Consider the following 14,244-nt stretch of genomic DNA (forward strand, 5'->3'; position numbering starts at 1 on the left):
CAATATTTACAACTAGTCTATGTTACTCTCTTGTTGGCCATAATCATCCCACAGAATATTGACATCCAATGAAGTCGTTCTGAGACCATAATAAAGTGAGATAAAACAAAGTTACTGTGCAACCCATATAATATCAAACATCCCCTCTCTGCTAAAATGGGTGATGGCTGCATCTGTTCCCATTACAATTAGTTCTAGTCTGCCCTCCCTATAGAGATTATTGAGATAGTCAAGCGCCCCTGCCACCCTGTGTTCACTCAGCATTATGCACCCGGCCTCTATCCAACCGTCTGAAAAGCTTTTCCATCTAACCTGCAGCTAGTCCCTGTCACTTGGGGTTGTATTTTCCCACCTTATTTAAGTTGAAAGCATCATAGGAAGGGGAGGCACCCTTGATTTTGAAGATCCTAAGATATTACTAGAAATAATTAAGGCGAAATACGGCTTTTCTTTTCCTTTTTAAATAATAGCATTAGAAGACCACCAAGTAGGCAAGTCTTACTTTCCTTTGATCTTAGGTGCATTTTTCAGAACGTCCTAAGAGTTGGATTCAGGTGGTTTATAAGAAACAGCAGAATGACTTTGGATTCCAATATTTACAATTTCACTTATGCTAACAAAGGATTTGCTGGCACATGGGTGGAATTTCTCAGGAATAAGTTTATTCAGTATCCTGACGACCTCCCTGAAATCATCTTAATAATACCTTTGATCTGCACTATTGGAGGTAGGTGTAACTCTTTATTTTAGCTTATTCTATGGATTTACTTTGAAGGTGTCACCATACTGATTTTCTCTAAGTAGCAATAATAAGAAATTAGAATTTTGTTCCTAAATTCATACTTTTATTCCAAGACTTTCAATTAAATGAATCCAACAATAATCTGACCTCTGAGAAGAAACATGTAAAATCTAATTCATATTCTTTACCTCTACTAGGTTCAAAATATTCATACCTTCTAACTTGCTAGGTTATGGAAAAATGTAAATGAAGGGAAGAATTGAAACAGATAAGCAGGAAGGGTTGGGAGATTTTTTTTGTTATCAGCATTACCATAAACTACAGTTTCATTTGCATTTTAAAGTCAGCTGTCCCACCACTTTCTCCCCTTGGACAAGGAATTTTCAAAGTGACCGGCCTTCTGAATGGTTCAGTCGTTTTTTAACCACTTGACAGGTTGTCTCATTGGTTTTGTACAAAACATAAATTATTCCCAGCTCTTATGAGAAGAAAAGTACACTGTAGAAACAAAAAGAAGGCATGTTTTTTTCATTTTTTTCACCTGTCTAGTAATTGTATTAAAAAGAAGCAGAAAACATTAAGCTGAAGAAAATGTATTGATATTGTCTATTGCACTAGACAAAGTTAAATATTCAGGTTTTCTTATGTGTATTAGCTAACTAGTAATAGGTAGCTGGTTTTTCTCATTGGGAAAATTATTGTAGCTAGTTCCTCATTGTTACCTTGGGCATCAGCCAGGAGATTTTATTAAAGTTTACTTATTAACTTCTCCCTGCAGGATTGCTAAACAAAGTACTCAACTTATAGCATGTGCAAAACTGCTATAAATATTTTAGTAGTAACCCAAGAACCAGTGATTGCTAGCAAATTTATTAACAATTCTAAAGAGATACTTTATAGAACAAACAAGTCAAGCAGGAATCTAGTGGATTAACAATTACATTGACGTATATGCTTAACTGTGAAGGAGGGTTTCGAATACAGGATTTATAGGAAGTGAGTAGTGGGACAGTATTTCCTCAGTATTAAGAAATCATATCAAATTAAAGTTCTTAAAATGTACCATTTCACTGCTTTTTAATAAAGACATTTTTTGCAGCATTTTTGAACCTACACTTGAAAGACTTTCCAATTCCACTCCCTGTGATATTATTTCTAATTGGATGTAGTTTTGAAGTATTGAGTTTTACATCATACAAGGTGTGTATAGTAAATATGAATATTTTGTACTATAGCTAAGATTCATATAAATACAAACATGGCTTTAAAATTTGTAAAAATACTTGCTTCTTCACTGTTCTGCCATTTGACAGATGTTTAGGATCTGGATGATATCAGATGTGGGTATAAAAAGGAATCATGTGTGAAAGAGCTGAAATCCAGCTAAACACAGTCGAACAGCAAAGCCTAGGTCTGAATCTAGGTGGGCAATTCAGAATGAGTACACATGCAGCTACTGAGAGTATGAGTGGCTAATGAGTGATTTTAGCAGAATTCAAAGCTTAGACAAGAATTTGTTCACGAGATCAAAGTCCAGAAAGGCTTAGAACTGCTGGCACAAGACTCTGGTAGCAAGAGAATTCTGACATTGAACCAATCTATTGCTGCAGTTGGGAATGTTTCATGGGGTTCCAATTAGAATAGAGGTTAGTCTGTACGTGTGTCTGACTTAGAATATATCAAAAAATATCAACTGAATCTTGTATCTGGCATTGGAAGTGAGGAGCAAGGCAAACTATGGTGATAATCAAGGCAGTTCTAGTATTACTAAATAGATGGGAAGAGGTGGAGACAGGTAGAGGAGAGGGAATGTATTTACTATAAGGGATAGAGAATGCAGTACTGATACAATAGTCCTCTAACCCCAGGGTTGGTGGCAAATTTTTTTCTGTAAAAGTAAATATAGTAAATATTTTAGATTATGTAAGCCACCCAATGTCAGTCACAATTACTGAACCCTGCTACGGTAGTTTAAAAGCAGCCATAGGCAATATATAAGTTAATTGGCAATGACCGTGTTCCAATAAGACTTTATGTACAAAAACAGGCACTGAGCCAGATTTGGCTCAGGGGGGTCATATTCTGCCCACACCTACTCCAGTCAGCCAGAATATGAATAAGAATGTGTGTGAAAATGATTGGCTTTCCCAAACTTAACCAGTGATATAAATGGGTTTATATATATATATATATATATATATATATATATATATGTGCACACATACACATATATATGTATATATATAGATATGTAAGAACAAAAGCAGATTACTACTTTATTTGTCATGAACAGGTTTTATAACTATATGATTTTGGTACAAAAACAATGAAAATTATTTTTGACAAAGATCTAAAGCTTTTAAAAGGTGCTTACAGTTTGTTGACTTTTTTGAAACAATCAAGTTGTAAACTTTGATTATAAATTAAAAATGAGGTTCTTAAAATCTCAACTTGGCCAGATCTGATATGAAGCAATTAAAAAACCTGTAAGAGTGTACTGAGAAAAATCAAGTTTTAGGGGGTGGGGGGGATGGAGTGGAAGGATCAAAAAAAAAAGGAAAAAAGAGAAAACTCATGGACAACAAACAGTGTGGTGATTGCAGGGGGCAGGGTATTGGGTGGAGGTGGAAGAGGGCATGGGGGCATAAATGGTGTTGGGAAAAATACAATAAAATTAAGAAGTGGTGAAAAAACATCTTTGTCATTATCAAAAAGTGACAGTTTTAGGTAAAAATAATAAAAAACCCATGCTGCAGAGGTAATGCAGATAGTTCTAGTTATCTGGTCAACAGACAAAAAGCAAGCACTTAAGGATTTCATCTCTAACCTTTTGTTTGTTTCTTATTGCTGAAATTTCATATCATTTCCTTGTAGTAGATGACTAAAGCAGATGATGGTAGAGATGGTAAGCCAGCCATTTGTTTACTCAGCCCCACCCTGTTCAGCCTCCAAAGGGAAGGATTCTTAGCTGGTGGATGGGCTGTTTTTGCTTCTTTGCCATTTGTGGTTTGGGGTTTTCTGGGCACCTGTATCAGCTGAAGTTATAGTAATACAGACTGTGGAGGTGGCTGCTAACTTTGGGTCTCATCCACTTGATTTTCCTCATTTTTTCATTTATGTCCTGGGCTTTCTTTGGTGAGGAAGGCTCCTGGGGAATCATGGTCTGTAGCCTCGACATATGTTCTGTCTCACTGGTCTGCCTCGTTCTCCTTCACTCTGGTTGTGCAGGAGAAATTTCATGGCCACAGTTTCATGGTCCTGGCAAAACCCTCTATCACTTCGCCTTGCACAGGAAGGTTAGAATGAACCTGGGAAACTGACTTGTACCCAGATCTGGACTGCCTGTCACCTTGAAAGCCAAATTTGGGAGACAGGTGCTGAAGAGAAGGAAAGAAGTCTATTCCAATTGCTGACAATTTGTAAGATGGAGGACTTGTGCTCAAACACCCATATCACCTCTCTGGTCAAGCCGGTGATTCTTATAGGGAGTTGGTGAGAGTTCAAGAGCGGGGAGACTTCCCAGGGGGAATGTGGGCATGCTGTTTCCCTTGGGAGTGAGGAGAGGGGACACTGAAAGGGGATTCAAGTAGCTTCTTGCCCAGCCCACTCCCTTCATCTGGTTTCTCTGTCTATGTGCGTTAGCATTCCTCCCTCCAGGGGGCACTTGTGGTACCTGGCCAGCATATCTTAAAGCTTGAAAGAGAACTGAAATCTGGGTTGATATAACTTTGATTACTAGCTGGGAGATTTACAATTTAATATCTTGGCGTAGGCAGAGGTTTTTAAGAGAAGGGAAGAGAGGGAAAGCAGCAGGGGGTGGAGTTGTGGACATGCGAGCAGTATCCTTGTTGGTCCCAATATGGATCTGTATGGTCAGCGTCCTTTTGAGTTGGAGGGACTCTGAGGTCAGACTGTTTCTTAGGTTCACTCAGGAGCTGAACCTGTTGCTTCTAGTAACGTATACTTAGAAACTTTTAACATATAAAACTAGCTTTGAGAGAAAAATCAGGTTAGAGTAACAAGCTGGGTTTAATATTTAGTTACATTAATATGGGTAGCTGTATATAAGTATGGTGTGTTCATTCCCCATTACAGGAATATTGTGGTCTACACCCAAAGGGTCTCTGAATGTGGTAAAGTGGGAACCATCACCTGCAGTAGGAACAGTGCTGCTGGGCCTGGCTTTTGGGAGCACTCTCCACTCCCTCCTTCTTTCCCCCACTCTCACCATTCTGGTAATTCTGCTGGCAAGTGCGTGGAGGACCCCTGCAATATGGACAGTGCCTGTCAGGGTTATAGTCAGTTGCATATTTACTGCCTCGCACTGGAACTCCACTGGGGCCTGTGACATTTTCTGCCTCTGTGCCCTTTTTTCCTTCAACAACATCAAACTCCACAGTCTCTCCATCTCTTACACTGTGAAGGTACTTCTTAGGGTTATTCTTCTTTATGGCAGTCTGGCGTACAAATACATCTTCCTTAGTGCCATTCCTGTTGGTGAAGACATCTGTTTCTTACATCGAACCACTTTACTGTTCCCAAAACCTCCATTGTGATGACCTTCTTGTTTCCACTGCCCAGACTGGGCTGCTGCTGTCCGTAGTTCTGGGCTTGGTGTCTCAGTACTGAGGTTGCAGGAGGAGGTGGAGGGGGGATCATGCTGCTGCTGGGTCTCAATCTCACTGCTTATGGTTGCCCTGATGGTGACTGTGGCTGGCTGCCAGCAGCTGAGGCTCCTCTTGAGGTGTGATGGTCACTAGGCTGGCAGTGGGGCTGAGCAGGACTCTCTGGGCTCTGCTCTCTGCTTTCACTATGGATTGAATTCAGTTCTAAATACTTCTATAAACTTTACTATTTGTCAATAATTCTTTAAGGAAAGGAACCATGTGTCAAAAATTGTGAAGGGTCTACAGTTTTACTCTAAGTGCAAGCTAATACTCTAGCCTGCCACAGTTTCATGGTCTTGACAAAATCCATGCAACTCCTGGGCCAGTTAAAAAGGACTTTATCACTCATCACAAAAATAGAAGCCAGAGTATCAGCATTTTCTTGTGCTTGTTCAGTGAGTCCCAGTTCCCACAAAGAGAAGCTAAGAGGGCCAGACAAAACCTGCATGCACAATGGATTGGATTACAGGAGATGAAACATGAGCTTAGAGAACTTGAATATTTTATGATGCACAGTTAACTCATCTGCCTGCTTGTCCAGGGAGAGGGAGGGAGATGTCATCTTTACCACAATGGACTACATAGTAAATATGCCCCTTGTACTAGAAAGAAACGCTTGCTCCATCTTCTAAAGTTGTTAGTCATTTGACTTCCAGTCAAGATGGCGACTTATGTAAACACGGCGCACCTCCTTGCACAGCCACATAAAAATTACAACTAAACTATAGAACAACCATCATTCAGGACTGTCAGAAACTGAGCTGAATGGAAGTCTTACAACTACAGAATTAAATAAGAAACAACATCAAGACTGGAAGGAGGGGTGGACACATGGAATGAGCTGGTCCCACACCCATGTGTGGTAGGTAAAAATCGAAAAGGATATTTCAGGAGTGAGGGGTCCCACCACACACCAGGCCCCTCAGCCCATGTTTCCAGTGGCAGGAGGAGAAGTCTTCATAACCTCTGGCTGTAAAAACCAGCAGGGATTGAGACTGTGGAAGACAGAAACTGCTAGAATCCCAGGCAGTTTCTTTTAAAGAGCCCGTGAACGGACTTACTCAGACTTGATAGCTGTGGGCTCCAGTGCCAGGAAAGCAGGTTAAAAGGCATCAGAGATATATGAGGAAGAACTGAGTTGTTTGGCACCAGGGTGAGAACTGGGGGTCAGCTTTCTCCCAGACATAAGTGCTAGCAGAGTCCATTGTTTCTTTTCTCAGCCCTTCCCCCACAGAACTGGCAGGAAGGTACCATATCTGAGACTGCATCAACCTGGCTCACACTGTTGGTCCCACCATAATGATTTCCTGAGGCCCTGCTGCAATGAACTTTCAGGCCCACTCAAGCTGTTTCTGGTGGCTTTTACACACAAATGGCTTATCTTGGTGCATGCTTCAGATTTTCCTAAATTCAGACAAGAAGCATCTGGCTTCAGTGAACCCCCTTGCTAAGTGGCATGAGGCCTGGCACTAGCAGCAGCTGACCTTGTTTCACAGTTTGGCCTCACCTGGGCACATCAAAGCCAAGCACAAGTTGCAGTTATCTGCAGATCATTTTGTATCTTCTGTTGTGTGACCCAGGACAGAACACAGGTGGTTGCTGACCTTGGATATGCCAACAGCAATTAAGACTCAGGTACAATGAGAGGGTGTATACAGTCCACAGTGGGTGCACCTGGAGTACCCAGCTTGGGTGATATGGGAAGCTATGCCACTGAACCCTACAGAACACCTACTACATCAAGCCACTCTACCAAGCTTGGGAGATGTAGTAGCTCTACCTAACACATAGAAACAATCACAGGGAGCCTGCCAAAATGAGAAGTCAATGAATCATGGCCTAAATGAAAAATCAGATCAAAACTCCAGAAAAAGAACTAAACAAAATACAGATAAGCAATCTATCAGATGCAGAGTTTAAAACACTGGTTATACGGATGCTCAAGGAACTTAGTGAGGACATCAACAACATAAAAAAGATCCAGTCAGAAATGAAGGATACACTAATTGAAACAAAGAATAATTGGCAGGGAGTCAACAGTAGATTGGATGAAGCTGAGAATCAAATCAGTGATTTGGAACATAAGCNAGAAACAATCACAGGGAGCATTCCAAAATGAGAAGTCAATGAATCATGGCCTAAATGAAAAATCAGTTCAAAACTCCAGAAAAAGAACTAAACAAAATACAGATAAGCAATCTATCAGATGCAGAGTTTAAAACACTGGTTATACGGATGCTCAAGGAACTTAATGAGGACATCAACAGCATAAAAAAGATCCAGTCAGAAATGAAGGATACACTAATTGAAACAAAGAATAATTGGCAGGGAGTCAACAGTAGATTGGATGAAGCTGAGAATCAAATCAGTGATTTGGAACATAAGCAAAAAACTATCTTCATAGTGTAAGCAGCCTCTGGGACAACTTCAAGCATACCAACATTTGCATCATGGGAATGCCAGAAGCAGAAGAGAAAGAGTTAGAAATTGGAAATCTATTTGAAAAAGAATGACAGAAAACTTCCCTGACTTGGTGAAGACAATAGATATACAAGTCCAGGAAGTACAGAGAGTTTCAAACAAGATGAACCCAAAGAGGTCCACTCCAAGACATATCATAATTAAAAGGCTAATACAAAGAGATAATCTTAAAAGTAGCAAGAGAAAAGCAGTTAGTTACCTACAAGGGAGCTCCCATAAGACTATCAGCTAATTGCTCAAAAGAATCATTGTAGGCTAGAAAGAATTGGCAAGAAATATTCAGTGATGAAAAGAAAGGCCCAACAACCAAGATTACCCAGCAAAGCTGTTATTTAGAATCAAAGGACAGATAAAGAGCTCCCCAGACAAGAAAAAGCAAAGGGAGTTCATCACCACCAAACCAATATTATATGAAATGTTAAAGGATCTTTTTTAAGAAGGAGAAAAAGAAGATAAAAACTATGTACAGTAAAACGGCAACAAATACATACTTATCAACTTTTGAATCTAAAAAACAAAATAAACAAGCAGAATTGGAAAAGAAGGATACAGAGAACATTTTGATGATTGTTGAAGGAAAGAGGGATAGTGGAGGATGGGTGAAAAAGGTAAAGGAATTAAGAAGTAGAAATTGGTAGTTTCAAAATAGTCACGGGGAAATAAAGTACAGCACAAGAAATAGAGTAGCCATAGAACATAAGTGCTTGACCTCTGGACATAGACAACAGTGTGGGGATTGCCTGAGGGTGTGGGGAGGGTTTGAGTGGATGGGGGCAAAGAGGAAATAATTGGGACGACCATAATAGTATAAACAATAAGGTATAATTGAAAATCACAAATATAATTTTAAAATAAAGAATATTATTATACTAATTTTGCATTTATTATAGACAAGTTTCTGAATGTATATATATAAACAGAAGAAAATGAAAAACATGGTGGTAATTTTTGCTTATGGGATCATTTTTATTTCCTACTTTGTATTTTTCCATATCTTACAAATTTCTCACTGTGTACACTTATAGTTTTGTAATCAAAATATACATGTCTATATCAGGTAAAATATTCTTTTTTTAAAAAAATTATTTTATTGTTTAAGTACAGTTGTCTGCATTCCCCCTCCACTCCCCCCACACACACCTAAGGCATCGCCACCTCCCTCCCCTGCTTCCACCCCCCCTTGGTTTTGTCCATGTGTCCTTTATAGTTGTTCCTGAAAACCCATCNTTCCTGCTTTGTATTTTTCCATATTTTACAAATTTCTCACTGTGTACACTTATAGTTTTGTAATCAAAATATACATGTCTATATCAGGTAAAATATTCTTTTTTAAAAAAAATTATTTTATTGTTTAAGTACAGTTGTCTGCATTCCCCCTCCACTCCCCCCACACACACCTAAGGCATCGCCACCTCCCTCCCCTGCTTCCACCCCCCCTTGGTTTTGTCCATGTGTCCTTTATAGTTGTTCCTGAAAACCCATCTCCCCTTCCCTCCCCATTATCCCCTCACATATCCCTTCTGGTTACTGTCAGATTGCTCTTAATTTCAATATCTCTGGTTCTATTTTGCTTGCTTGTTTGTTTTTCTTGATCAGGTACCACTTAAAAATGAGATTATATGGTATTTGTCCCTCACTGCCTAGCTTATTTCATTTAATATAATGCTCTCCAATTCCATCCATGCTGTTGCAAAGGATAGGAGCTCTGTTTTTCTTTCTGCAGCATAGAATTCTATTATGTAAATATACCATAGATTTTTGATCCATTCATTTACTTCTGGGCACTCAGGTTGCTTCCAGCACTTGGCTATTGTAAATTGTGCTACTATGAACGCTGGGGTGCATAGGTTCTTTCAGATTGGTGTTTCAGGGTTTTTTAGGATATAATCTCAGCAGAGGAATTGCCAGGTCAAAAGACAGATCCATCTTTAGTTTTCTGAGGAAATTCCATACTGTTTTCCACAGTGGTTGCACCAGTCTGCAATCCCACCAACAGTGCACTGGGGTTCCCTTTTCTTCACAACCTCTCCACACTTGTTTGTTGCTGTGTTTATGATGGCCATTCTGACTGGTGTGAAGTGGTATCTCATTGTGGTTTTCCCTTGCATGTCTCTGATGGATACTGAAACAATTTATAGATTCAACACAGTCCCTGGTAAAGTATCGACGACATATTTCACAGATATAGAACAAACATTTCAGAAATTTATATGGAACCATAAATGACCCTGAATAGCTGCAGTAATTTTGAGAAGGAACAAAGTAGAAGGGATCACAATACCTGATATCAAACTGTATTACAAGGCCACTGTAATCAAAAAGCCTGGTAGTGGCATAAGAACAGTCATCTACACCAATGGAATAGATTAGAGAGCCCAGAAATAAGCTCAAGTCTATCATCAATATTTGACAAAATGGGAAGAAGCATAAAATGGAGTAAAAAAGGCCTCTTCAACAAATGGTGTTGAGAGATCTGGACAGCTATGTGCAAAAAAATGAAACTTGATCACCAACTTCACCATACACAAAAGGTAAAATATTCTTTCTAAAAAAAATAAATCAACAAAAAATTGTTAGTCATTCAAGTGTTTTTGAAAAGGTAGTCTGGAAGAAAAGTAATCAGTGCCTCTACTCACAAGACAGGGAGCACAAGAGACCATGGAGAATCAGCTCCTATATGCATAGAATCAGCTCTTCTATGCCGGAAAATCTCCTAGATATTCTCCAGTGCCCATGTGATATACTTCCTATTTATTTTGTATTTTTGTTAAAAAATAAAATGAATGTAGATATATACATTATCTTTCTACTGTATGTGGTGATAATTTGATGGAAAATTATAAAAGTCAGAGTTAAAACGGTTAGCACTTACTATGTTATGATGATACTTTTCTCTTTTGCTACAGGTAAGAGTGTCTAGCATGTGCTTTATGCTAATACAAGTATGGATAAATGAGAAAATGACATATTTTTATATCATTAGGTCCAAAAATATTCAGATACCATACAATGGATGGATCAAAATCTTTATTTTGATTTATTTACGCCAGTAATTATTTTTAATGTTGCATTTGATATGGATGTTTACATGCTCCACAAGCTATTTTGGCAGGTAAAAAGTATTCTTTTTCAATAATACCATTCACTCATGAACCACTACATTTTATCCATGTTGACATTTTTTAAGATTTTGCTCAAATTAGAAAATAAAGAAGATGAAAATAAGTATGAGGTGTGGGAAAAGTAATTCAACTTTATATTTTAGTGAATAAACCATATCTTGGCGTATGTCTAGTATATTGAAGACTCAGGGAAAAGTTTTGCAGGAAAAAAGTAATTCTGAAAATATGAGTGGTAGAACTTAATTTCAGTTATAATCTTAACTCTGACATGCTATAAGTGAGCTGTTATAAAATATATTGGGTCCATTACAAAAAATTATTTATAAAGTTCATTTTGAATACTCACCTTCTAAAACTTCCCACACCCACATGTGGAAGGGAAATACAGAGAAGAATATTTACAGAAACAACTATAACTCTCATTTATAAAATAATATGATTTTTTCTAATCATGTGAGATTTTGACCTCATCAAATAAACACCTCCAGGAAAAATACTTCAGATCTTAAGCAGAGGTGAATTACTTTCAAAGTAAGCAAAACATCAGAAGTGAAACTGTTAAAAAAATGTACAATACACTTGAACAGAGTCCAGAAAAATGGAGGTTAGACAAATGACCAAATAATGTAATTGAAAAGAATAGAGATATAAAAGTAGTTTGAGCTGGTTCTGGTGATCTCTGCCAAGCTGTATCCTGAGTCTCTTCACCTCTGGAGGTCAGCTGAAGCAGCAGGCTGAGCTAGATGGCTAGAAGGCCCAGCTCCTGTGTCTGCTGGTTGGTACTGTTAATGTTAGCTTTAGGCAATAGGGTCACTGGGACACATATACCTCATCATCTAACAAAGGTGTCCAACCTTTTGGCAGCTCTCCACCACACTGAAAGAAGAGTTGTCTTGGGCCACACATTAAATACACTGCACAACAGAATCACAAAAAAACATCTCATAATGTTTTAAGTAAATTTATGATTTTGTGTTGGGCCACATTCACAGCCATCCTGGGCTACTGGCAGCCTGCTGGTTGTACACCTTGGATAGGTTATTTCGGGCTTCTTCACTTGGTAATACAGTCTCAAACAACAGCAGGAGAGGGAAAGCTCAAATCTGCCAGTGTTTTCTAAGCTTCTCTTTGCATCATGTTTGCTCTTACTGCTTTTAGTCAGAGTGACTGACCCAAAGTCAGAGTGGGGTATAACAACCCAATGGTGTGACTTCAGGAAGCAGAATTACTACAGCCGCTTTTGCAGCCAATAAACCATGTGATTTACTGAGGTATCAACAACAGCTACATGGTGGAAGAACAAGGATTTGGGCCTCCTGACTTGCGATTTTCTTGTCACAGAGCCTCATTTTAGTTTGTTTCTTCAAATAGGAGTCAGTAATAAAATAGTCCTGACCACCAAAACCTTCAAAATGAGAACTCATGCACCCTGATCTACAGAAGTAGAAGTATCTGATCTATAGGGCCTTGATTTTCTTTCACCATCCTGGTGCTGTCATGAAGCTTTATCCACAGGAGACCCCCTCTCAGTAACACCACATAAGCACTCTATTATGGTTCTGCTACTTCTAAGACTGGGTTAGTGATGTGTAATCAAGTGACTTAACCAAAATCACCCAGCACTAGCACCTGCACCCGGGCCTTCTGAATTAGTCCAGTGCTCATTCCCCAGTTCGTTTTGTATGAGTGTGTCTGTATGGGTGAAACCGCTAAATAGTCAGAAGGCAATACGGGCATTTTCCAAGATTATTATGAAAGTCTTACAATTACTCTTTTTTATTTTATTATTTTTAATTGAGATAATTGACATGTAACATTATATTAGTTTTAGGTATACAACATAATTATTTGATATTTGTATATATTTTTAAAAGACCATTGAAATAAATCTAATTAACATTCAAATATACAACATGGCAGTGTTAACTATAGCCACCATGCTGTATATTACATGTCAATGGTTTATTTATTTTAAAACTGGAAGTTTGTACCTTTTGGCCACCTCACCTTTTTCACTCAACCCCCAGCCTCAGCCTCTGACAATCGTCAATCTGTTCCCTTTATCTATGAGTTCAAGGGTTTGTTTTTTTCCTTTTAGATTCCACATACTAGTTCATGTGGTATTTGTCGTCCTTTGTCTGATTTATTTCACTTAGCATAATGACCTAAAGGTCTATCCATATTGTTGCAAATGGCAAGGTATTTTTTAACACTAAATAATATTGCATTGTGTGTGTGTGTGTGTGTGTGTGTGTGTCCCATTTTCTTTATCCATTCATCCACTGATGGATGGATACTTCCATGTCTTGGGTATTATAAATGATACTTCAGTGAGCATGTGAGTGCAGTTCTAAATTTTTATACATAATTTTAGGCTCAATCACCATATTTTCCTAAGTCCATTTGAGAATAAAATTGCTAAATAGCCACCACAGGTAGAATCAGAGAATGTAGAAGGTAGTGATGGGAAGGCAGAGGTAGGAAGGGTTTCAGTCCTAAAATTATCAGACTTTTCTGCCCATCTTTTCTACAGGCCTCTGTTATTTCCCTACATTCTTTCTGTTATCATATTTTTTCTTTCTTTTTCTTTTTTGTCACTTCTTTTTATATTTGTGTATTTTTTATGTCATAAGCTATGTCTCAGTTTTTATGCATAGTCAAATGTGTATATATATGTATATCTGTATGTATATAAATGGTATATATGTATATACCTGACAATACATATCTATATTTAATAGCCTTATCAAGAAAATTAAAAAATTATTTTTTAATTATAATATGATACTTACCAAGTCCTAGGGATCTCACTGCAATACATGCCCTTTATTTCCAGAGTTGCAAGCACATAGCTGCTAAATAAGATAACTTAAAATTTCCCTTGATGAATTGATTGTGATTATATATCTCCAGTAATCCTGATTAACTGCTTTTTAAAATTAAATACAAAGTCAATCTAATTTTTCTCACTATAAAAATCCTTTACAGATACTTTTAATTACAATTCCTGGATTTTTTATCAATTATATCTTAATTCTGTGGCATCTGGCATCTGTGGATAAATTAAATCTGAAAACCATCCCATGGTTATTATTTTCTGTTATCCTTGTGAGTTCAGATCCCATGCTGACTGTAGCTGCTGTAAGAGACCTCGGTAGGTATATTTTCTTTTTTCCTAAATTTAAAATATCATATTCTATATTTAACTTTTCTATTTTTAAGATCTTTTGTT

General features: G+C 38.0%; 1 protein-coding gene and 1 pseudogene across 1 annotated transcript in view; one reads left to right on the top strand and one right to left on the bottom strand.

Moving 5' to 3' along the window:
- Nucleotides 1–576: 576 nt before the first annotated feature.
- The window catches only part of SLC9C1 (solute carrier family 9 member C1), a 111,959-nt gene continuing 98,291 nt past the window's right edge, over nt 577–14,244 (top strand). Inside the window, exons 1-4 of the mRNA XM_037056747.1 lie at nt 577–727; nt 1,842–1,942; nt 10,874–11,002; nt 14,001–14,166. Coding sequence (XP_036912642.1) covers nt 577–727; nt 1,842–1,942; nt 10,874–11,002; nt 14,001–14,166 — 547 coding nt within the window. The remainder of the gene's footprint in view (nt 728–1,841; nt 1,943–10,873; nt 11,003–14,000; nt 14,167–14,244) is intronic.
- LOC118993833 (Y-box-binding protein 1-like) lies at nt 3,665–5,701 on the bottom strand (annotated as a pseudogene).

Source organism: Sturnira hondurensis, unplaced genomic scaffold (genome assembly GCF_014824575.4).
Source record: "Sturnira hondurensis isolate 20B ecotype Veracruz unplaced genomic scaffold, ASM1482457v3 Scaffold0000880, whole genome shotgun sequence".
Classification (NCBI taxonomy): Eukaryota; Metazoa; Chordata; class Mammalia; order Chiroptera; family Phyllostomidae; genus Sturnira; species Sturnira hondurensis.